This window comes from Hemitrygon akajei, chromosome 6, assembly GCF_048418815.1.
Source record: "Hemitrygon akajei chromosome 6, sHemAka1.3, whole genome shotgun sequence".
Lineage (NCBI taxonomy): Eukaryota > Metazoa > Chordata > Chondrichthyes > Myliobatiformes > Dasyatidae > Hemitrygon > Hemitrygon akajei.
Window position 1 is genome coordinate 186690451 of NC_133129.1, and position 24759 is coordinate 186715209.

Consider the following 24759-nt stretch of genomic DNA (forward strand, 5'->3'; position numbering starts at 1 on the left):
AAGGAAAGGAGCCAAGGGTGAAGAAACCCATATGTGTTTAACAATCATGGGATATTAAATAATTCAATTATTTATTGAGATACAGTGTGGAATAGGCCCCTTGAGGCATGCCATCCAGCACTCCCTCAATTTCACCCTATCTTAATCACGGGACAATTTACAATAACCAGTTAACCAGCCAACTGGTACACCTTTGGACTGTGGGAGGAAATCAGAGCACCCAGAGGAAATTCATGTGGTACAAACTCCTTACAGGCAGCACTAGGTATTGAACCCTTAGTTGCTGGTACTTTAAAGCATTGTGCTAACCACTATGCCACCTTCGTCAGTGTCAGAAACTTTGAGTTCAACATTTTGAAACACTTCAGTGATACTGTGGGTAGAAACTTCAAAAGTCATCTCATCTCAGATGTATTTTTAAGCCTAAATCTTGACATTACTGTTCTACAAAATAATATAATCTGTTATTTCTATGTTTTTATACAATATGTTGTCGATTCTGCTCCCAGTTATTTCCCTCTACCACTCACCTTTGAGTGTAGTGATCCTGATGAGCCTGTAGGTGTTCTATCAGCTTCATCCACATTGCCCAGTTAATGGTGTTGGTAAAACTCCCTGTGAACAATTACAATTGTGCAAATAGTATAACCACCTTGAACCTTTTGGTAAGTTGGTTTATTGTCTTGCATGTCATTCATACAGATCAGATCATTACACAATGCATTGAGGTAGTACAAGATAATAATAATGCAGAATAAAGTGTAACAGAGTAAGTGCAGAGCAGGTAGACAATAAGATGCTAGATCACAATGAGGCTGTGAGATCTGGATATGATCATCCAGAGCAGGTAGACAATGCGGTGCAAGGTCATAACATCATGGATTGTGCGATCTGGATAGTACCCTTTCCATGGTGCATCAATATAGGTTAGTGAGGGCAACGGAACAGGCCAGATTTTGTTAGCCACTTGACGTGGTAGAAGCACTGGTGAGCTTTCTTTACTTTTGACTAGCTACTGATCCCCAGAGGACTTCATGCTCCATTAAGTTAGTCTGTGCCGGCTTGTGGTATAATGGCATCAGCACTGGACTTCAAGGCAGATAGTTGTGAGTTCAAACCCAGCTGGGTCCCAGCCTGGACAGCAGCAGTATCCACGCAGAAGAAAGGCAATCTACTTCCATATCTTGCCATGCAAACCCTGTGGATGCTATGGTCCATGAGGTCACAAGTTAGTTTAGCAGCCCTTGCCACCACAGCCCTTTGCTCTGCGTGTTCCATATCTAGCACCTCTTGCATTATAGATCTACATCGAGTGTAGCACAACGCTTTACAACACCAGTGACAGGGGTTCATTTCTTGCTGCTGTCTATAACAAAGTTTGTACAGTGCCAATAGAAAGTATTCACCACCCCCCCCCAGAAGTTTTCATGTTTTATTATTTTACAAAAATGAATTACAGTGTATTTAATTAGGCTTTTTTGACACTGATCAACAGAAGAAAACTCCTTTGTGTCACAGTGAAAGCAGATCTCTACAAAGTGATCTAAATTAATTACAAATATAAAACACCAAATAATTGATTGCATAAGTATTCACCCTTCTTTAATATGACACACCAAATCATCACTGGTGCTGCCAGTTGGTTTTAGAAGTTACATTATTAGTTAAATGGAGATCTGTTTTTAGAGAGTTGTGTGCAGTCAAAGTGTTTCAATTTATTGTAGTAAATTGATTGATCTGGAAGGTCCAACTGCTGGTTTGTCAGGGTCATGACAAAAATTATGCCATGAAGACAAAAGAACACTTAAAGCGACTCTGCGTAAAGGTTATTGAAAAGCATAAGTAAGGAGATGAATACAAGAAAATTTCCAAGTCACTAAATATTTTGGAGTGCAGATAAGTCAATCATCAAGAAATGGAAAGAATATGGCACTGCTATAATTTTGCCTAGAGCAGGCTGTCCTTAAAAACAGAGTGACCATGCAAGAAGGGGGCTAGTGAGGGAGGCCACCAAGAGACCTATGACAACTGTGGAAGGGTTACAAACTTCAGTGGCTGAGATGAGAGAGACTGCATATACAACTGTTGCCTGGGTGTTTCTCCAGTCATAGCTTTATGGGAGAATGGCAGAGAGAGAAAAAAACGCAAGTGAAATCACGGTTAGAGTTTGCCAGAAGGCATTTAGGAGACTCTGAAATCATCTGGAAGTAGGTTCTGTGGTCTGATGAAACCAAAATTGAGCTTTTTGACCATCAGACTAAACACTGAGTTTGGCGTAAGCCTAACACCGCACATTATCAAAATCACACCTGCCCTACTGTGAAGCATGGTGGTGGCTGCATCATGCTGTGGGGATGCTTCACTGCAATCAATTATTTTGTGTTTCATATTTGGAATGAATTGAGATCACTGTATAGAGATCTGTTTTCACTTTGACACAAAAGACTTTATCTGGGGATCAGTGCCAAAAAAGTCAAACTAAATCCACTGTGCTTCAGTATTGTAAAACAATAAAACATGAAAACTTCCAAGGGGGGTAAATACCTTTTTTAATACTGTACCTTCTCCTACATGATCATACAGGTTTTCTCCAGGTGCTCCAGTTTCCTCCCACATTCCAAAGACACACCAGTTCGTAAGTTAATTAGTGAATGGGTGTAATTGGGCAGTGCAGGCTCATTGGGCTGGAAGGGCCTGTTACAGTGCTGTATCCCTATAAATAAATAAATAAATTCCAAGCATTTGCTGTTGGGTCATGAACTGATCAGGAAGCTGCTGTGCCTTGGGTCAAAGCTTGCTGTAAAGTTAGGAGATACAGTTATAGTGATAACTGGCTGTACCACTCAACTGGTTATGAATGTCTGATTTTTGCTTTTCTTCACCTACTTCTACCCATTTATTTTTGGACATAACAGTGGACACCTCAAAGCGGAAAGTTAATTTATTGTAAATGTATACATATGTTACAATATGAACTTGAGGTTCATTTTCTTTCAGGGATATACAGGAAAAAATTCAATAGAATTTGCAAAAAACTATACATAAATAGACGACTGACAAACAGCCAAAGTGCAAAAGATGACAGACTACAAATGATAAATAGTTCTGAAAGCATGAGTTGTAATGAGTCCTCGGTTGTCTGTAGGTTGTGGAATCAGTTCGGTGCAGTGGTGAATGAAGTTACCATTGCCAGTCTGGGAGCCTGATGTTTGTCACCCGTGATTTGATTTTGATGTCAGTGTCACAACTATGAGAAAACCTGCAGATCCTGAAAATCCAAAGCAACACACACAAAACGCTGGAGGAACTCAGCAGACCAGGCGGCATCTATGGAAAAGAGTAAACAGTTGATGTTTCTGGCTAAGACCCTTCATCAGGACTGCTTACTTCATTGATGTCAGTGTGTTGAGCTGGACAAGAATGCGAGATGGAATTTTGTGTAGTGGTTGTAGTTTCTAGCCGTGCAGTCAGCACCCACATTGACTGAACATGCCGACTGGTGTTGTAACCTTCTCTCTTTCCCCTACTACAGGTAAAAAAAGGAAAAGAACTGGAACACAAAAATCTCGCAGTAAGACCGGAACTAAGATCAGTGAAAAGAGCACGAGAAAACGCAGGAGAAAGGCGAGGAGAAAGAAAGGCACAAAGAGAGTGGTGAGAGCAGCATCAATAAAGAGTTAAACTTGGGGAACCTGGGAGAGCGTGGACCTTGTGGTAAGGCAAGGGTTAACAGAATGTCCAGGAAAGGATAGGCTGTAAACGGGCAGACAAACAGCCCAGACAAGCAAGGTCTCTGAAGAGCAAAGCTTCCCTTTGCACAGAAGAGGTCTGGAGACGAGATAACCAATCCAAGGTGCACACATCAACAGTTGCTTTATATAGATTCTTTATTGATCCCAAGGGAAATTACAGTGTCACAGTAGCATTACAAATACACAGATAAGCAAATATTAGAAAAATAAAATAATAAAAATTAAGTTACCTCAAACAGTCTGATGGTGGGGGGGGGGGGGGGGGCCTTATCACTTCCCCAGCAATAGGTTGACTCATTATAGAACCTAATGGCTGAGGGTAAGAATGACCTTATGTAGCGCTCTTTGGAGCAGCGCAATTGTCTTAGTCTATTACTAAAAGTGCACCTCTGTTCAGACAAGGTGACATGCAGAGGGTGAGAAACATTGTCCAGAATTGCCAGGATTTTCCATAGGGTCCTTTGTTCTACCACAGCCTCCAGTGTGTCCAGCTTGACTCCTACAACAGAGCCAGCCTTTCTAATCAGTTTATTGAGCCTGTTGGCATCACCTGTGTTGATGTCATTGCCGCACATATACACCGCATAGAAGATTGTACTGGTGACAACAGACTGTGAGAACATAGGAATGAGAGGCCTGCATATTGCAAAGGACCTCAGTCTCCTCAGGAAGTAGAGGCGACTTTGGTCCTTCTTGTACACAGCCTCTGTGTCGGTGCTCCTCTCAAGTCTGTTACCCAGGTGTAAAGATACTTGTTGGTCCTCACCACATCCACATCCTCACCATCAATAGTAACACGGAGCAGTGCAGGCTTAGTCTTCCTAAAGTCTGTCACCATCTCCTTTGTCTTAGATGATTCAGCTTGCACCATTTGGCAAAGTCCTCCACCAGGGCCCTGTATTCATCTTCCTGTCCTCCCTTTGTACACCCAACTATTGCTGAGTTATTAGAGAATTTCTGCAGATGACAAGACTCAGTTTTGTATCTAAAGTCCAAAGTATACAGGATAAACAGGAAACTGTCAGACACACAGCTCTGAAGCCACACATACTGTGGTCTGCCAGTCCATTATCTAGGATACAATCAAGGTGCCAACTGGCATTGAACAGAGCTTTCCTCCCAGCAATGAGGGCTGTATGATACTGAAGGCACTTGAGAAATCAAAAAACATGATCCTCACAGTGCTACCCTGCTTATCCAAATGGGGACGGGCTCTGTTCAGACAGATGACAGCAACACCGACTCCAGTGCACTGGTAGGCAGACTGCAGGGGATCCAGGGGTCGGATTAGCCTCTCTATGGTGTTCATGATGTGTGAGATCAGGGCCGCTAACTTCAAAGTGTCATCGGTTGTCAGCTTGTAGTTTATATTGACTTTTAGCGTGTGCATTGTGAATAGTGATTATTCTTGCAAGTAAGGAATTCAAACATACACAGTTCACCAGTGGTCAATATTTGTAACTGTTAGTCAGTCCTATATAAAAATGACATTTCTCTGTTCAGATTTCAGAACAGTGTGGTGATTGGAACCATGCTGTTGTGTGTTGTGGGTCTAGTTACTTTTTATTTTCAGGGGTGAGAAGAGTAGCGTCAGTGCGGTGGTGTATTCAGGTCAGAGTTACCCTTGGGGAAACGCGGGTAACCTTTCTATGTATTCATTTAGGTAAAGCCGAGTATCACCGTGCACTCACGCATTGCAAAGAGCCTTGGCCTGGGTAAACCTGTAAATGGGCTCTCATTTCCCTCTGTGTACAAGCCACTGGAACCATCCCTGAAAGTCATGCGGACGGATATCGGAGCAGCTTCATTCTCTGTGTATGGTGACCCAAATGACTTGGACCCATTCGAAAGGTTAGTTTTTCTTTTGATTAGCATTATAAAGATTAGCTTTATTTGTCATATGTACATCGAAACATAGTGAAATCCATCATTTAAGTCTGTGACCAACACAATACAGTTTTGATTTTGTCATTTAAACAAAAAAGTTGGATAGGTATATGGACCAGCAAGGAATGAAGGGTTATGGGCTCAGTGCAGGTCGGTGGGACTAGGTGAGTGTAAGTGTTCGGCACAGACTAGAAGGGCCGAGATGGCCTATTTCCTTGCTGTAATTGTTATATGGTTATAATACCTAGAAATATAGAAACATAGAAAGCCTATAGCACAATACAGGCCTTTGGCTCACAAAGCTGTGCCAAGCAGTTCTTAGTATAGAAATTACCCAGGGTTACCCATAGCCCTCTATTTTTTAAGCTCCATGTACTTATCCAGGAGTCTCTTAAAAGACCCTATCATATTTGCCTCCACCACCGTTGCTGGCAGTTCATTCCACACACTCACCAATCTTTGTGGAAAAAAAAATCTTATCCCTGATATCTCCTCTGTACATACTTCCAAGCACCTTAACTGTGCCCTCTCGTGTTAGCCATTTCAGCCCTGGGAAAAAACCTCTGACTGTCTACACGATCAATGCCTCTCATCATCTTATACACCTCTATCAGGTCACGTCTCATCCTCTGTCACTCCAAGGAGACAAAGCTGAGATCACTCAACCTATTCTCATAAGTTATGCTCCCCAATCCAGGCAACATCTTTGTAAATCTCCTCTGCACCCTTTCTTTGGTTTCTACAGCCTTCCTGTAGTGAGGCGACCAGAACTGAGCACAGTACTGTAAGTAGGGTCTGACCAGGTCTTATATAGCTGCAATTTTACCTCTGGGCTCCTAAACTCAATCCATGATTGATGAAGGCCAATGCACCACATGCCTTCTTAACCATTGGGTCAACCTGTGTACGATGATGTGTTGCAAGTGTCACCATGCTTCCAGCACCAACATAGCTACCCATAAATGACTAACCCTAACCCGTACATCTTTGGAAGTGGGAGGAAGCTGGAGCACCCAAAATGGAAACCCAAGGTCATGGGGAGAATGTACAAACTTCTTACAATTACTTTTAGTCTGTGAAAGATACAGTGCCAAGCCTGGGCTAACACATTGGAGAAAATTCCCAAGGATATCATTTGGTTGCTTGAAGTGTCTTACTCTAAATTGGAGCCACGGAGTCAGGGCACTCTTTCAGGCAGGCAGCTGAAGGAAGATGGCAGTCCCACACGTGAGGTTGCACACATTCCAGCCAATGAGTGTTTCTTTGTGATTGTATTCAATTCTGTATAAAAATGGCATTTCTCCATTCAGGACTTCAGAACAGTGTGGTGACAGTCTTCCTTTTGTCTTGTTAAGTCTTGATCAAAGCACAGTGATGACAATGCGTCCCACTTTCCTTAATCCACATTCTGGAAAAGAAGATTGTTGATTTAGATAGACACTGTTAAAGCAGCGGTATTAATTTAGTTCTAGTTTACTGTTTTCTGACTGCGATCTGAGGCTCACCAGCTACCCTCACCTGGTTTAGCCCGCCTGTCAAAGCAGTGTACAGTTGGCCCTCCTTATCCACGGGTTCCGCATGCGCAGATTCAACCAACTGTGGATTGGGAAATCCTGGAAGTTCTCTCTCCAGCACTCGTTGTTTGAGCATGTACAGACTTTTTTTCTTGTCATTATTCCCTAAACAATACAGTATAACAACTATTTACATAGCATTTACATTGTATTAGGTATTATAAGTAATCTAGAAATGACTTAAAAGTATAGGCAGTCCCCAGGTTATGAATGAGTTCCATTCCTGAGTCCGTCTTTAAGTTGGATTTGAAGTCGGAACAGGTACATCCGGTATTATTTAGCGTCAGTTAGTCAAATATTTTTCTTAGTATATAGTACATATTTTACCTTTCTATGCATATAAAACACCTAAGACACATACGTATTTCAATAATTAAACCACTGCGTTGCTTAGTAATAATTGTAGCTTTCATTAGGGCAAGGCCTTTCACATACTCCATTAAAATTGTTCCGACTGTTGCCTAACGCTTTTCCAATGACTGATGGCGTTTCACCTCTTTCCAATTGCTTTATTACTTCCACCTTATTTTCAATCGTGATCGTGATTATTTTCAAGAACAGAAACACTACGGATTCTGAGCTACGCTGGGTCCTAATGTCCACAGCACTAAGACATGTTAAAAAAAAGTCCGGGGTTCCGCTGGGTCCTAAAGACCAGCGCACTGCGACAGGTTGAATGAGGGACTTGAGCATCTGCGTTTTTTGGTATCCATGGGGTGTCTCGGAACCAATCCCCCGCAGATAAGGAGGGCCGACTGTACCAGAATGTAGCTGCTGTTACATGCAAATAGCTTGGAGCCACAGATGGGAGCTGAGGGTCCAGTGGGGCCCAAAGGTATGTAAGCTGCTAAAGAATGGACACAACAAGCCCTTTCACCAGAGGTGCTAGCCCTCCCTAGACACCCAAAGCATAATGCCCTGAAATAATAATGCATCTTCTTTCTACATAAAATTAACAGTATTTTAGAATGATTGAAATCTAACTGGTATGTAATGGCTGTTATCTTCCAGTGGTGCTGAACCTGACACTTCAAGTGTTGGGTCCCTCCTCAGCAACAAGAGAAAGGTTCTTTCCCGCTCTGCCTTGCGATCTCATCAGCCAGTAGCCAGGCCCATCTCTGTAAAACTCTCCAGGTAAGCAATGGTATTGGTTCATTGTTGCTGTGAGAGGAAACTCTAAAGTTCAAAGTAAATTTATTTTTAAACTACATATATGTTACCATATACAGTCCTGAGTTTCATTTTGTTGTGGGCTTCATTGTAAATACAAAGAAACGAAATAAAATGATAACATAAATATGGAGAGCATGAGATGAAGAGCCCTTGAAAGTGAGCCCAGAGGTTGTGTGATCAGTTCTGTGTTGGGGAGAGTGAAGTTATCTCCTCTGGTTCAAGAGCCTGATGGTTGAGGGGTAACAACTGTTCCTGAATCAAGTGGTGCAAGTCCTGAGTCTCCTGTACCACCTTCATGATGGCAGTAGTGAGAAGAAAGCATGGCCTGGATGGTGGGGGGTCCCTGATGGCGGATGCTGCTTTCCTGTGACTGCACTCAGTAGAGATGCGCTTGCTGGTGGGGAGACTTTACCCGTGATGAACTGGGCCACATTCACTACTTTTTGTCACTTTTTGTGGCCAGATGTCACCAAAATATCTCTCTCAGTGTGTCAGAGTTTGTTCAACACCATCTCTGTCAAATCTGTTGGCTGCTTTTAATTAGTTAATAATTTTAGTTTCTTAATTCTTTCCCAGCCATAGATGTCAAATTAACTGAACCATGATTGAGTGGGCTAATCATGTGTTTCACTTGATGGCTGTACGTAAATCATAGTGGCATCTCTTGAGCTCCTGTTGGTCTCCAGAGATGAAGGCTTTACTTTATCCCTTGCACTGAGAGCAACATGCACTGAACTATTTATCCAAAGCTTCTTGTTTGGGTAGACCTGGACCGATTTTTGGGGAACAACGTCTTCAGTACATTTCTGAATAAAGCTTGTGACCACCTCTGTGTATTTGGAGATGTTCTCAGCTTGAAGTACCTCCCAGGTGATGCTATCAAAGCAGTCTTGTAACATTGAGTCTGATTGGTTGGACCAGCAGTGGACGGTTTTCACTACAGCGGCTGCTTCTTTCTGTTTCTGCCTGTAGGCGGGCAGGAGCAAGATGGAGGAATGGTCAGACTTTCCAAATGGAGGGTGGAGAAGTGCTTTGTAGGCATTGCAGAAGGGAGAGTAGCATTGGTCGAGAATGTTTCCTCCCTGTGTGCTCACATCGATGTGTTGGCAGAACTTCGCATAAGCTCTGCTTAGCGACGGTTGGTTACAGTCTCCAGTGATGATGAAAGCAGCCTTGGGGTGTGTAGTTTCATGGATATTAGTGGTTTCGCAAAGTTCATTGAAAGCCAGGTTGGTATAGGCCTGTGGTGGAATGTACACAGCTGTAATAATAACAGACATGAATTCACTAGGCAGCCAGAAAGGTTGACATAGCAGCATAAGGTACTCCGGATCTGAGGAGCAAAGGGATTTGAAGCTGTGTGCGCTACCTGGGTCGCACCAAGCATTGTTCACCTTGAAACATACTCCCCCACCTTTACTTTTCTTTAGACCTGTCCGTGTCTATCTAAATACTTGTATATTTGGTCCCTTAGAATACCTTCCGATAACTTTCCCACAACTGATGTCAGTCTCAACAGTCCATAATTTCCTGGCTTAGTTTTTGAGGCCCCCGTCGGTTAGAGTTGACCATGAATATTGCATCCTAGCTGTCTAGATGCGCAAACCTGGGCAGTACAATACGGAGAGCAAGCTGTTGCCATGTAGCTGTTTGTGGATACAATGGGGTCTTTTAAGCGCCTCTTAGATAGGTATGTGGAGCTTAGATAAATAGAGGGCTGCTATTAAGATGGTTATTTTACCTAAGTTTTTATATATTTTTCAAGCGGTACCAACTTTTATTCTGAAATCTTTTTTTACTAATGTTGATTCAAAAATTTCCTCATATATATGGCAAAATAAAAATCCCAGGTTAGGTAAAATATACTTACAGAAGACAAAGAAGGAAGGTGGGTTGGCATTACCTAATTTCAGATTTTATTATTGGGCAGTTAATATTAGATATTTGTTATGCTGGTTGAAAGACTGGGATGGATCTTTTGGCCCTCATTGGGTGAGTTTGGAAATTAAATCAGTACCAGGTTATGCTCTGGGTTCTATTTTAGGGACTTCTCTCCCTTTTGCTCTTTCTAAATTGCCGAAACGAATTGACAACCCGATAGTTAAACATACTTTACGTATATGGTTTCAATTTCGGAAATTTTTCGGGTTGACTCAATTCGTTTTAAATATTCCTATTGTATCTAATTGCTTTTTCCACTCTTCAATTATAGATCAAGCTTTTTCGGCTTGGAAAACTAAGGGATTACTAAGATTTTCTGATTTATTTTTGGACAATTGTTTTATGTCTTTTGAGCAATTATCTAATAAATATAATTTGCCTAGATTTCATTTTTTTAGATATTTACAGATTAGGCATTTTTTAAGTACGGTACTTCCTACGTTTCCAAATTTTGTGTCTTCAGATATTTTGGAGAGTTTGTTTGAATTAAACCCTTTTCAAAAAGGGCTTATATCAAAACTTTATAATATAATTCTGAAGATACGTTCAGAGCCCCTTTATAAGACAAAAAATGATTGGGAAAGAGAGCTTAATCTTATTATTCCAATTGAGAATTGGGATAGAATTCTTCAATTAGTTAATACATCATCTATATGTGCCAAACATTCATTAATACAATTTAAGGTCGTACATAGGGCCCATATGTCCAAGGATAAATTAGCTCACTTTTATTCTTATATAAACCCTATTTGTGATAGATGTCAATTTGAAATCGCGTCTTTAATTCATAAGTTTTGGTCATGTCCGCTTTTGAAAAAATATTGGAAAGATATTTTTGATATTATCTCTGCGGTATTGAACATCGATTTACAACCCCATCCTATTACCGCAATTTTTGGTTTACCAATGATGGACTCACTTCATTTATCTTCTTCCCCCTGTCGAATGATTGCATTTCTCACTTCGATGGCTAGAAAATCTATTTTGTTGAATTGGAAGGAAATTAATCCTCCCACTGTATTTCATTGGTTTTCTCAAACTATGTTATGTTTAAATTTAGAAAAAATTAGAAGTGGTGTATTCGATACTTCTATTAAATTTGAAAAGATATGGAGACCATTTATTCAATATTTTCATATGATGTAATATGACCCTGTTCCAAGCTTATTTGATTTTCCAGCTTTAATCTTATTTATGTTGAGAGGATCGGAGTTGACGACACTGATGATTATGTATTCTTGTGAGATATTATAAACAGCCCTTTTTTTTTCTTTTTCTAGTTTTTCTTTTCTTTTTTTGCTTTTTTCTTCTTTATTAGCTATTAGATTAGTAGTTTAGTTAATTTTGCAAACTTTTTTTTCTTTTTTCTGTTTTTTTATATCATATATTATGAAATACCTAGATTTACCTTGTTCATACATGTACTGTATGGTTCATGTTTTGGGAAAACTCATTTATATTGTAATCATTGCTTATGTATTTTTTCATGTGCAATGGGAATTTGTATGTTTGTAATCCCTTTATTAATATATCAATTGTATTTTGTTCATATTATTAATATTAATAAAAAGATTGAAAGAGAGAGAAAAATAGAGGGCTATGTGCGAGGGAAATTCTAGGCAGTTTTGAGAGTAGGTTACGTAGTCGGCACAACATTGTGGGCTGAAGGGCCTGTAATGTGCTGTAGATTTTTATGCTCTATATAGCAAGCTCCCCCTCTCCACACAACTGATGAACACAGAGGAACAGCAGAGACCAATGCAGATTGATACCAGCAATGTCGTAGGAATTGCCAGTCAGAATTGAACTCAATGTAGGACTGCCTTAGGGACTCCAGCTCTGAATTTTTCCCTTGGGGTTTTAAGGCACCAGTAACCTGCCTTTGCCCCTTCTGTCAGTAAAAGCGGTTCTGCTGGGTTTATTAGCTAAGCTACATGAAAATGCCAGGAGCTGGACTTGGTTGTCAAAGGCTATTTGAGGCGCACGCCATTGAGATCATTTAATAGGTGGTGGGAGCTTGTTTCCACTACCACCCCTGACCATAACAACCTTAGCAAACCTTTATGAGGCTTTATGTTTAGAACCTCTTTTAAACAGTTGAAAAACATTGGCTATCCTCCAATCCTCTGGTACCTGTCCTGTCGCGAAGGATGATTTAAATATTTCTGCTAGGGCCCTGGCAATTTCTGCACTTGCCTCCTGTAGGATCCAAGGAACACCTTGTCAGACCCTGGGGATTTATCCACCCTGATTTGCTTCAGGATAGCAGACACCTCCTCCTCTGTAATCTGTTCAGGGTCCATGAGATTGATGCCACTTTTTCTCACTTTTTTAGATGCTGTGTCCGTCTCCTGAGTAAATACAGATGTAAACAGTTTGTTTAAGATCTCCACCATCTGTTTTGGCTCCACACCTGCATTACCATTCTGATATTCCAGAGAACCAATTTTGTCCTTTGCAGTCCTTTTGCTGATAACATATCTGTAGAAACACCTTGTCTGCTAGAGCAACTTCATGCCATGTTTTAGCCTTTCTGATTTCTTTCTTTAGTGTTCTCTTGCATTTCTTATATTCCATAAGTACCTAATTTGTTCCTGCTCGCCTATAACCTGCTGTGTACCTCCTTTTTTCGCTTAACCAGGGCCTCAATATCTCTTGAAAACCAAAGTTCCCTACACCTGTTACCTGACTCTTTGTTCTGACAGGCACATGCAATAGGTTTCAATAGGTACACAATAAGTGTATACAATATACATCCTGAAATTCTTTTTCTTCGCAGACATCTATGAAAACAGAGGAGTGCCACAAAGAATGAATGACAGTTTAATGTCATTCCACACCTCCCCAGTTTCCCCCAACCATGCACAAGCAGCAGCATGGCAACAACCCCCCCACCCTCACCCCCACCAGCAAAAAGCATCAGCCCCCTCCACCGAGCCCAGCGTGCAGCGAGCATCAATAAAAATACAGACTTGCAGTACTCCAAAGACTACTCATTCACCCAGTAATTTGACATACCACAGTCCTCCCTCACCCTCTCCCTCTCTCTCAAAAGAGGTGACCCCCATTTCACAGCGAGAGGGGAGACATAACTAACAACTTGCTGATTTATGATGTTAAAGGTCTGTTGCGTCACTTTTTCCGAGCTCTGCACCCAAAGAATCGGCCCCAGAAGGGCGCAGCTCTTCAGGCACACAACTCACAGCAGCTAACCCACTGCTCCCGTCGTTCTGTGTACTCCCACGACGTTTCAGTCGGGGCACCGGCTAGCATGAGCACATCTCCAGAGCCATGGAAATCCAGCACCCTGAAGCCGTGTTTGTCTTCCAATCCGTGCCCTTGGGATATTAAAAAGCGGCTGGTCATGAGGCCCTAAGAGCAGATCCCATTCCCGCAAAGAACCAAAGTCAGAGTGTATCTTCAAAAAAAACCTTGAAAAGGAAAAGGGATATCAAAGATAGAAATAGAGCTGTTTCCAAAGATGCAAGCAAAGGAGTTGCCATTTACTGCCGTCATAACTTCGTTTCACTCCCCCAGAGTGTTGTACTTTCAAAATGTCATTTTTGAAGTCTACTTACCAAGTAAACCTTTGCCAGAAAACAGCCTGCCCCAAACCATACTTGCTAGATCATTTCTGATATCCTAAAAATTGACCTTTCTCCAATTTGGAACCTCAATCTGCAGACCAGACTTTTTTTTTGCATATTTACTTTGAAGCTAATGGCATTGTGGTTACTGGTGGCAAAGTGTCCCCCTATACAAATTTCTGTCACCTGTCCTGTCTCCTTCCTGAATAACGGATCCAGTTTCACACACACTCTCGATGGGAGCGTTTGCAAACTCTATCCCATCTCCTCCTTTTACAGTATGGGATTCCTAGTCAATATGTGGAAATTTAAAATATCCTACTTTAACATACTTGCATGTCTTGCAACAGTCTGCAATCTCTCTAGAAATTTGTTCTTCTAAATCCCTAGGACTATTGGGTGGTCTGTCATATAGCCCATTAATGTGGTTTTACCTTTCTTATTTCTCAGTTCCACCCATAATCCTCACTAGATGAGTTCTCCAGTCTGTCCTGATGGAGCACTACTGTGACTTTTTCCCTGACTAGTAACACTACCCCTTCTTCTTTAATCCCCCCTACTTTACCATGTCTAAAGCAATGGAACCCTGACCAGTCTTGCCCCTCCTGCAGCCAACTCTCACTAATGATACATTGCCATAATTCCAGGTGTTGATCCGTGCCCTGAGATTACCCATCCACCTTTCTACGATATTCCTTGCATTGAAATACACACAGGTCAGGACATTAGTTGCATCATGCTTTTGATTCCTGACTTTGTCTGTAGTCTTACCAACATCCGTCTTCTCAACCTCTCCACTAACTGTTCTGGCACTCTGGTTCCCATTCTCCTACAACTCTAGTTTAAACACCACTGTGCAGTATTAGCAAACCTTTCAACTAGGAAATTAGTTCTCCCTGTAGTTCAGATGCAAACTGTATTTTCTGTACAGGTCCCACCTTCCCTGGAATAGATCCCAATGATCCAAAAATCTTGTACTCTCCATCCTACACCAAATCTTTAGCCACGTGTTAAACTGTGTAATCTTCCTCGTTCTGGCCTCACTAGCAAGTGACATGCATAGCAATCCTGCAATCACAACCTTGGAGGTCCTGCCCTTTAACTTAGTAGTGCTAGAAAGTTCGTGAATGCTGTATAATTTTCTCTATTTCTGCATAAATATGACCTAAAATGTGATCAGATCTTCACATAAGTCCTAAAAATAAAGAGAACCCAATTAAGTAAAGCACATTATACTTGTCATTTATTTGTTGAGAAAAATGATCCAATATTGCATGTATTTGTCGGAAAAAGTATGTGATCCTCTGTGGTAATGCCTTCTACAAAATCAATGAGATGTGATTGATGGTGTGCTTTGTGGAGGTGTCTTGCCCTCAAAAAAAGTCAGATTACTGACAGAGTCTACACTCCTCAAGAAAGATCTGTTTAATATGCACCATGCCTCAATCAAAACAACTTTCAGATGACCTTAGAAGAATTGTGGAGACGCATGAAGCTGGGAAAGGCTACAAAAGCATTTCTAAAGACCTGAGTGTTTATAAGTCCACAGTAAGAGAAATTATCTGCAAATGGAGGAAACTCCATACTGTTGCTGCTCTCCCTAGGAGTGGGCAGCCTCCATAGATCAACCAAGAGCACAACACGCAATGCTGAAGGTGTTGAAGAAGAACCCAAGAGATTTGCTGAGGCTATTGGAGAGAGTTGAAACTAGAATTGCTGGAGGGTGGGAACCAATCTGAAGAGACGGAAGAAGAGGCAGTTGGCTCACAAATAGAGAAAGCTTGGACACAGTGTGAGAGGGAGGATAGGTAGGTGATAGAGAAGGGACGCGCCCAGACTGATGGTTTGAGATGTGTCTATTTTAATGCAAGGAATATTATGAGCAAAGTGGATGAACTTAGAGCATGGATCAGTACTTGGAGCTATGATGTTGTGGCCATTACAGAGACCTGGATGGCTCATGGGCAGGAATGGTTACTTCAAGTGCCAGGCTTTAGATGTTTCAGAAAGGACAGGGAGGGAGACAAAAGAGGTGGGGGCGTGGCGTGGCACTGTTGATCAGAGATAGTGTCATGGCTGCAGAAAAGGAGGAAGACATGGAGGGATTGTCTACAGTGTTTCTGTGGGTGAAAGTTAAGAACAGGAAGGGGTCAATAACTCTACTGGGTGTTTTTTTTATAGATCACCCAATAGCAGGGACATCGAGGAGCAGGTAAGGAGACAGATTCTGGAAAGGTATAATAATAACAGGTTGTCATAGTGGGAGATTTTAACTTCCCAAATATCAATTAGCATGTCCCTAGAGCGAGGGGTTTAGATGGGGTGGAGTTTGTTAGGTGTGTTCAAGAAGGGTTCTTGACACAATATGTAGATAAGCCTGCAAGAGGAGAGGCTGTACTTGATCTGGTATTGGGAAATGAACCTGGTCAGGTGTCAGATCTCTCAGTGGGAGAGCATTTTGGAGATAGTGATCACAATTCTATCTCCTTTATCATAGCATTGGAGAGGAATAGGAACAGACAAGTTAGGCAGGTGTTTAATTGGAGTTAGGGGAGATATGAGGCTACCAAGCAGGAACTTGGAAGCGTAAATTGGGAACAGATGTTCTCAGGGAAATGTACGGAAGAAATGTAGCAAATCTTCAGGAGATATTTGCGTGGAATTCTGCATAGGTACTTTTCAGTGAAACAGGGAAAGGATGGTAGGGTACAGGAACAGTGTTGTACAAAGGCTGTTGTAAATCTAGTCAAGAAGAAAAGAGCTTACAAAAGGTAATGATAGAGATCGAGAAGATTATAAGGCTAGCAAGAAGGAGCTTAAGAAAGAAATTAGGAGAGCCAGCAGGGGCCATGAGAAGGCTTTGGCAGACAGGTTTAAGGAAAACCCCAAGGCATTCTCCAAGAGGATAAGACGTGAGAGAATAGGACCAATCAAGTGTGACAGTGGAAAGGTGTGTATGGAACTGGAGGAGATAGCAGAGGTGTTTAATGAGTACTTTGCTGCAGTATTCACTACGGAAAAGGATCTTGGTGATTGTAGGGATGACTTACAGTGGACTGAAAAGCTTGAGCATGTAGATATTAAGAAAGAAGATGTGCTGGAGCTTTTGGAAAGCATCAAGTTGGATAAGTCACCGGGACTGGATGAGATGTATCCCAGGCTACTGTGGGAGGTGAGGGAGCAGATTGCTGAGCCTCTGGCAATGATCTTTGCATCATCAATGGGGATGGGAGAGGTTCCGGAGGATTGGAGGGTTGCGGATGTTGTTCCATTATTCAAGAAAGGGAGTAAAGATAGCCCAGGAAATTATAGACCAGTGAGTCTTATTTCAGTGGTTGGTAAGTTGATGGAAGAGATCCTGAGAGGTAGGATTTATGAACATTTGGAGAGGCATAATATGATTAGGAATAGTCAGCATGGCTTTGTGAAAGGCAGGTCATGCCTTATCAGCCTGATTGAATTTTTTGAGGATGTGACTAAACTCATTGATGAAGGTAGAGCAGTAGATATAGTAAAAATGGATTTGAGCAAGGCCTTTGATAAAGTACCCCATGCAAGGCTTATTGAGAAAGTAAGGAGGCATGAGATCCAAGGGGACATTGCTTTGTGAATCCAGAACAGGATGGGTTAGTAAATTTGCTGATGACACAAAGGTTGGGGGTGTTGTGGATAGTGTGGAGGGGCTATCAGAGGTTACAGCGGGACATTGATAGGATGCAAAACTGGGCTGAGGAGTGGCAGATGGAGTTCAATCCAGATAAGTGTGAGGTGGTTCATCTTGGTAGGTCAAATATGATGACAGAATATAGTATTAATGCTAAGACTGTTGACAGTGTGGAGGATCAGAGTGATCTTGGGGTCCGAGTCAATAGAACACTCAAAGCTGCTGCAAAAGTTGACTGTGTGGTTAAGAAAGCATACAGTGCATTGGCCTTCATCAATCGTGAGATTGAGTTTAGGAGCCAAGATGTCATATTGCAGCTGTATAGGACCCTGGTCAGACCCCACTTAGAGTACTCTGCTCAATTCTGCTCGCCTCACTACAGGAAGGATGTGGAAACCATAGAAAGAGTGCAGAGGAGATTTACAAGGATGTTGTCTGGATTGGGGAACATGCCTTATGAGAATAGGTTGAGTGAACTTAGCCTTTTTCCGTGGAGTGACGAAGGATGAGAGGTGACCTGATAGAGGTGTATAAGATGATGAGAGGCATTGATCATGTGGATAGTCAGAGGCTTTTTCCCAGGGCTGTGATGGCTAGCACGAGAGGCACAGTTTTAAGGTGCTTGGAAGTAGGTACAGAGGAGATGTCAGGGGTAAGTTTTTTACTTAGAGAGTGGTGAGTGCGTGGAATGGACTGCCGGCGATGGTGGTGGAGGCGGAAACGATAGGGTCTTTTAAGGGACTCCTAGATAGGTACATGGAGCTCAGAAAAATAGAGGGCTGTGGGTAACCCTAGGTAAATTCTAAGGTAAGGACATGTTCGGCACAGCTTTGGCTGAAAAGCCTGTATTGTGCTGTAGGTTTTCTATGTTTCTATGCAACAGCAAAAGCCCTGTGGAAATCTCTAGAACTTGCTAAAGTTTATGTTCATGTGTCTACTGTAAGAAAAATACTGAACAAAAATGGTGTTCACGGAAGGACATCACAGAGGAAATCACTGCTCTCCAAAAAAAAAAAAAATTGCTGCATGTCTCAAGTTTGCAAAAGACCACCTGGATATTCTACAATGTTCTGTGGACAGATGAGAAAAAAATTATCTTTTTTTTTCAGTAGAAATGCCATTGCTATTTTTGGAGGAAAAAGGACACTGCATACCAATACCAAAATCTCATCCCAATATGAAGCATGGTGGAAGGTGCTTGATGGTTTGGGGGTGCTTTGCTTCCTCAGGGTCTGGACAGCTAGCAATTAATGAGGGAACAATCAATTCAAAATTGTATCAAGATATTTTACCGAAGAATGTCAGGGTAACGGTCTGTCACCTGAAGTTGGATAATGCAACAAGACAATGATCTGAAACAAAAGAGTAAATCAACAACAGGATGGTTTAAAAAGAAGAAAATTTGAGTTTTGGAATGGCCGAGTCAAAAAGTACTGACCTTAATCCTATAGAAATGTGGTGGAAGGACCTGAAGCAAGCAGTTCATGCAAGGAAGCCCACAAGAGTTCTCCCAGAGTTGAAGCAATTTTGTTAGGAGGAATAGCCTAAAATTCCTCCAAGCCGATGTGCAGGACTGATCAACAGTTACTGGAAACGTTTGGTTGAAGTTGTTGCTGTACAAGGGGGTCACACCAGTTACTGAAAGCAAAGGTTCACATTTTTCCAACAACTATATGTAATATTGGATCATTTTTCTCAATATATGAACAAGAATTTCTGCATTATTTATTTAATTGGGTTCTCCTTATCTAGTTTTAGGACTTGCGTGAAGATCTGATTGTATTTTAGGTCATATTTACGCGTAAATAGAGGAAATTCTACAGGGTTCACATACTTGCCAGCACGACCGTAGTACTTAACTCCCTGAACTACCTGTGCAGAGTCTCATCACTCGGTTTACCCATGTCTTTGACCATGACCTCTGGCTGTCAACCCTCCCACTTTGGAACGCTGAAGACTCGATCTGAGATGTCCCAGACTCTAGCACCCAGTGACACCCATTATGTCTTTGGTGATATCCCAAGTCTCCTCAAGCTTCAGTGGAGAATGAGCCCCTGGGCCAATCAGTTTTATGCGGACTCCAAGCACAGAATCCCATCTGCTCCTTTGCTCTGCAGCTTATTTTGGAGAATATCTGAAAAGGCGGCATCTGTCATTACAGACCCCCATCAGCCAAAACATGCCCTCTTCTCATTACCACCATCATAGAAAGAGGTACAGCAGCCTGAAGACCCACTCTCAATCTTTGGGAACAGCTCTTTCCCTCTGCCATCAGAGTTCTGAACAGGCAATGAACCAACCCATGAACACTACCTCACATGTTTTGCTCTCTTTTTGCACTACTTATTTATTATATATATATATATCTTATTGCTATTAACATTACATACTAATATTACTTATTTAATCTTTATGTATATATCTCCATCAGGGAGGAAGCTACATAGCATCCACGCCAGGACCTCCAGACTCCAAAACAGTTACTTTCCCCAAGCAGTGAGGCTGATCAACACCTCCACTCACTAACCCACCCCTCCACAGCCCAACCACCACTACTTTATCATTTCCTGTCAGTCACCTTATGTACAGACACTCCTGTATCTGGTGTCACTTTATTGACGTACAATTAAACTATGTATATAAGCTATCTTATGTATTTATATTTTTTGTGATTTTTTATTATTGTGTTCTTTATCTTATTGTTTTATTGTTCTTTTGTGCTGCATCAGATCTGAAATAACAGTTATTTTTTTCTCCTTTACAGTTGTGTATTGAGAATAACATTAAACAATCTTGAATCTTGAACCTTTGGTAGTGTATTTTATGTACTGCATTGTACTGCTGCAGAACAATACATTTCATGATATACTCTATAAACCTTTTTCTGATTCCTATGTAGTCACCTCCTCTTTGATTTACCTACTCCAAGGGATAATTTACAGTGGCCCATGAACCTGTTGGGCAAAGGGGAGGAAATTGCCTTATCAAGAGGAGAATCATGTTGTCACAGAGAGAACAAACTCCTAACTCACACAGCATTAAGGCCAGTACCGAACACAAGTCCATGGCACTGGAAGGCAGCAGTGCTAACTGCCACACTGCCATATCTACTATATATGACCATAAGATGCAAGTGTGAAATTAGGCCATTCAGCCAATAGGCTGCTTCACCATTCTGTCATGTCTGATTTATTAACTGTCTCAACCCCCATTCTTCTGCATTCTCCCTGTAACCTTTTGACACCCTGACTAATTAAGAACATATCACCCTCCGCTTTATGTATGCCTAATGATTTGGCTTCCACAGATTCACTACCCTCAGGCTAAAGGAATTCCTCCTCATCTCTGTTCTAAATGTACATCCTTCTATTCTGAGGCTGTGCTCTCTGGTCCTAGACTCACCCACTATAGGAAAAATCCTCTCCACATCCACTATATCTAGGCTTTTCAATATACAATAGATTTTATTGAGATTCCTCCACATTCTTCTAAACACCAGCAAGTACAGGCCCAGAGCTGTCAAACGCTGCTCATGCATTAATCCTTTCATTCCCGGAATCATACTCAGGAACCTCCTCTAACCCTTCTCCAATGCCAGCATATCTTTTGTTAGATAAGGGACTTAAAATTGCGTGCAATACTCAAAGTTCAGTCTGACCAATGCTTTATAAAGCCTCAACATTACATACTTGCTCTTACACATCTAGTCCTATATCCTTGGGTTTTTTAATTGAACCTTGCCCGTTGGTCATAAAAGCCTCTTATCTCACATTTAATTGACTCAAGGTTTCTCAATGTTTTCTTATGTTAATACTGAACTAAAAATCATGTTCTTTGTTCCTGCCAGTACAGACAAGTTTGCTGATGCAGTATTAAATTCAGAGGTTTATATGACCCTTCTGTGAAGTTTCTTTGCTGGCTGGTGGGTAGTCAAAACAGCCCAAACCATCACCAGCAACAGGTTACTTGCTGTATACAGAAATGTGCCGGAAAAGGGCCAGTAACATCATTAAAGAGTCTGCCCACCCTATTCACCCTATTCATCAGGGAGGAGGCTATGTAGTAACTGTGCTCGGACCACCAGACTCAATTTCCAAGACACTTTACACTTCTGTACTGGAAATGACATTAAACAATCTTGAATCCTCAATCTTGATCCTGTCAAGTTAAAATCTCAATTTTAATCTCCCCACACTTGTATAGTGTTCGTCTTACAGCACCAGAGATTTCCTGAAGAAAATTAGTCCCAATTTTGCTCTTTCTGCAGCAAACACAATCTGTTACAAGAACTTAGCAGATTGAGCAGCATTAGTGAGAGGAAACCTTGCAGCGATGACATGAAACGTCAACAGTTTTGTTCCTTCCACTGGCTTTGTTTGATTTATTATTGTCATATGTAGGGAGACACAGTGAAAAGCTTGTCTTGTGTACAATTCATGCAGATCAGATCATTATGAAAGCCCTTTTTTACCGGGCATCTCTAAAGACACAGCTTGTTGGCCCCTTGCTGACAGCCACTGGGCTCAGCAGTGAAAACCGTCTTTCTCAAACTCTGTACATCTATGGTCAGTATGACTTGGGTTCCACCAAAACTGGAAAGTTGATAAGCCTCAGCCACCCAAACCCCAATCTGTGCGATACTGTGTAAATACTGCCCCCACGCAATTAGCCTTTTGCAAGAAATAACAGACCATACACTGCATACAATTATAAAGAAAGTATAACTACAAATTTCAGCTTTATCAAACAGTAGGAAAAAAGAGAGAGAGAAAAATAAAAGGGCCCATTACAGTTAACCCAGTCCAAATGTGCACATAAGTTGGATCTCATCTTGAAATTGTCTTTCAATCGCGCTTTGGAGCCTCTGTTTGCGTGAAGGCACACACCACCTTCTGAATGTCACTCGAAATCCATCTCGAACAAATGGGCTCCCCCGTGGGACTATTGATCCTTCCACCTTGAAGCCCTTCATCTGCACAAAGCACCCTGTGCAACAGGGATGACATTCTCAGCCATCTTACCTCCTGCCTTCTCCCTGCTCCCACCAAAAAGACCTTGATCCATACCAGTGTCGGTTATTAAAAAAACTGTCCACCCAGCTTTCTCAAGAAAGGTTTGCTTAGGTATGCTAAGGCTACTGGGGAGAGTTTAATGTAGAATTGTTGGGGTGTGGGAACCGAACTGAAGAGACTGGGGAAGAGGCGGTTGGCTCACAAACCGAGAAAGCGTGGTGTGTGAGTGAGGATAGGCATGTGATAGAGAAGGGATGAGCTCAGATGGACAGTTTGAGATGTGTCTATTTTAACGCAAGGAGTGTTGTGAACAAAGCGGATGAGCTTAGAGCGTGGATCAGTACTTGGAGCTATGATGTGGTGGCCATTACAGAGACTTGGATGGCTCAGGGACAGGAATGGTTACTTCAAGTGCCGGGTTTTAGATGTCTCAGAAAGGACAGGGAGGGAGGCAAAAGAGGTGGGGGCGTAGCACTGTTGATCAGAGATAGTGTCACGGCTGCAGAAAAGGTGGACGTCATAGAGGGATTGTCTGCGGAGTATCTGTGGGTAGAGGTTAGGAACAGGAAGGGGTCAATAACTTTACTGGATGTTTTTTGTAGGCTGCCCAGTAGTAACAGGGATATCGAGGAACAGATAGGGAAACATCCTGGAAAGGTGTAATAATAAGAGAGTTGTTGTGATGGGAGATTTTAATTTCCCAGATATCGATTGGCATCTCCCTAGAGCGAGGGATTTAGATGGGGTGGAGTTTGTTAGGAGTGTTCAGGAAGGTTCCTTGACACAATATGTAGATAAGCCTACAAGAGCAGAGACTGTACTTGATCTGGTATTGGGAAATGAACCTGGTCAGGTGTCAGATCTCTCAGTGGGAGAGCATTCTGGAGATAGTGATCATAATTCTATCTCCTTTACAATAACATTGGAGAGAGATAGGAGCAGACAAGGTAGAAAAGCGTTTAATTAGAGTAAGGGGGATTAGGCTATCAGGCAGGAAATTGGAAGCTTCGATTGGGAACAGATGTTCTCAGGGAAAAGTACGGAAGAAATGTGGCAAATATTCAGGGGATATTTGTGTGGAGTTCTGTACAGGTACGTTCCAATGAGACAGGGAAGTTATGGTATTGTGAGGGAACCATGGTGTACAAAGGCTGTAATAAATCTAGTCAAGAAGAAAAGAAAAGCTTACAAAAGGTTCAGAGAATTGGGTAATGTTAGGGATCTAGAAGATTATAAGGCTAATAGGAAGGAGCTTAAAAAGGAAATTAGGAGAGCCAGAAGGGGCCATGAGAGGGCCTTGGCAGGCTGGATTAAAGAAAACCCCAAGGTATTCTACAAGTATGTGAAGAGCAAGAGGATAAGACATGAAAGAATAGGACCTATCAAGTGTGACAGTGGGAAAGTGTGTATGGAACCGGAGGAAATAGCAGGGGTACTTAATGAACACTTTACTTCAGTATTCACTATGGAAAAGGATCTTGGTGATTGTAGTGCAGACTTGCAGCAGACTGAAAAGTTTGAGCATGTAGATATTAAAAAAGAGGATGTGCTGGAGCTTTTGGAAAGCATCAAGTTGGATAAGTCGCCGGGACCAGATGAAGTGTACCCCAGGCTGCTGTGGAAGGTGAGGGAGAAGATTGCTGAGCCTCTGGCGATGATCTTTGAATCATCAATGGGGACAGGAGAGGTTCCGGAGGATTGGAGGGTTGCAGATATTGTTCCTTTATTCAAGAAAGGGAGTAGAGATAGCCCAGGAAATTATAGATCAGTGAGTCTTACTTCAGTGGTTGGTAAGTTGATGGAGAAGATCCTGAGAGGTGGGATTTATGAACATTTGGAGAGGCAGAATATGATTAGGAATAGTCAGCATGGCTTTGTCAAGGGCAGGTCCTGCCTTATGAGCCTGACTGAATTTTTTGAGGATGTAACTAAACACATTGATGAAGGAAGAGCAGTAGATGTAGTTTATATGGATTTCAGCAAGGCATTTGATAAGGTATACCATGTAAGGCTTATTGCGAAAGTAAGGAGGCATGGGATCCAAGGGGACATTGCTTTGTGGTTGTAGACGGGTCATATTCTGCATGAGGTGGGTGACCAGTGGTGTGCCTCAGGGATCTGTTTTGGGACCCTTATTCTTCGTGATGTTTATAAGTGACCTGGATGACT

General features: G+C 41.9%; 1 protein-coding gene across 4 annotated transcripts in view; it reads left to right on the top strand.

Annotated features, from left to right (window-relative positions):
• phrf1 (PHD and ring finger domains 1) overlaps positions 1 to 24759 on the top strand; it is a 179922-nt gene that overhangs the window by 107439 nt on the left and 47724 nt on the right. For all 4 annotated transcript variants that reach the window (XM_073049972.1, XM_073049973.1, XM_073049975.1 and 1 more), the window contains 3 exons: positions 3533 to 3654; positions 5416 to 5603; positions 8225 to 8347. In XM_073049972.1, the coding sequence (XP_072906073.1) occupies positions 3533 to 3654; positions 5416 to 5603; positions 8225 to 8347 (433 nt within the window). The remainder of the gene's footprint in view (positions 1 to 3532; positions 3655 to 5415; positions 5604 to 8224; positions 8348 to 24759) is intronic.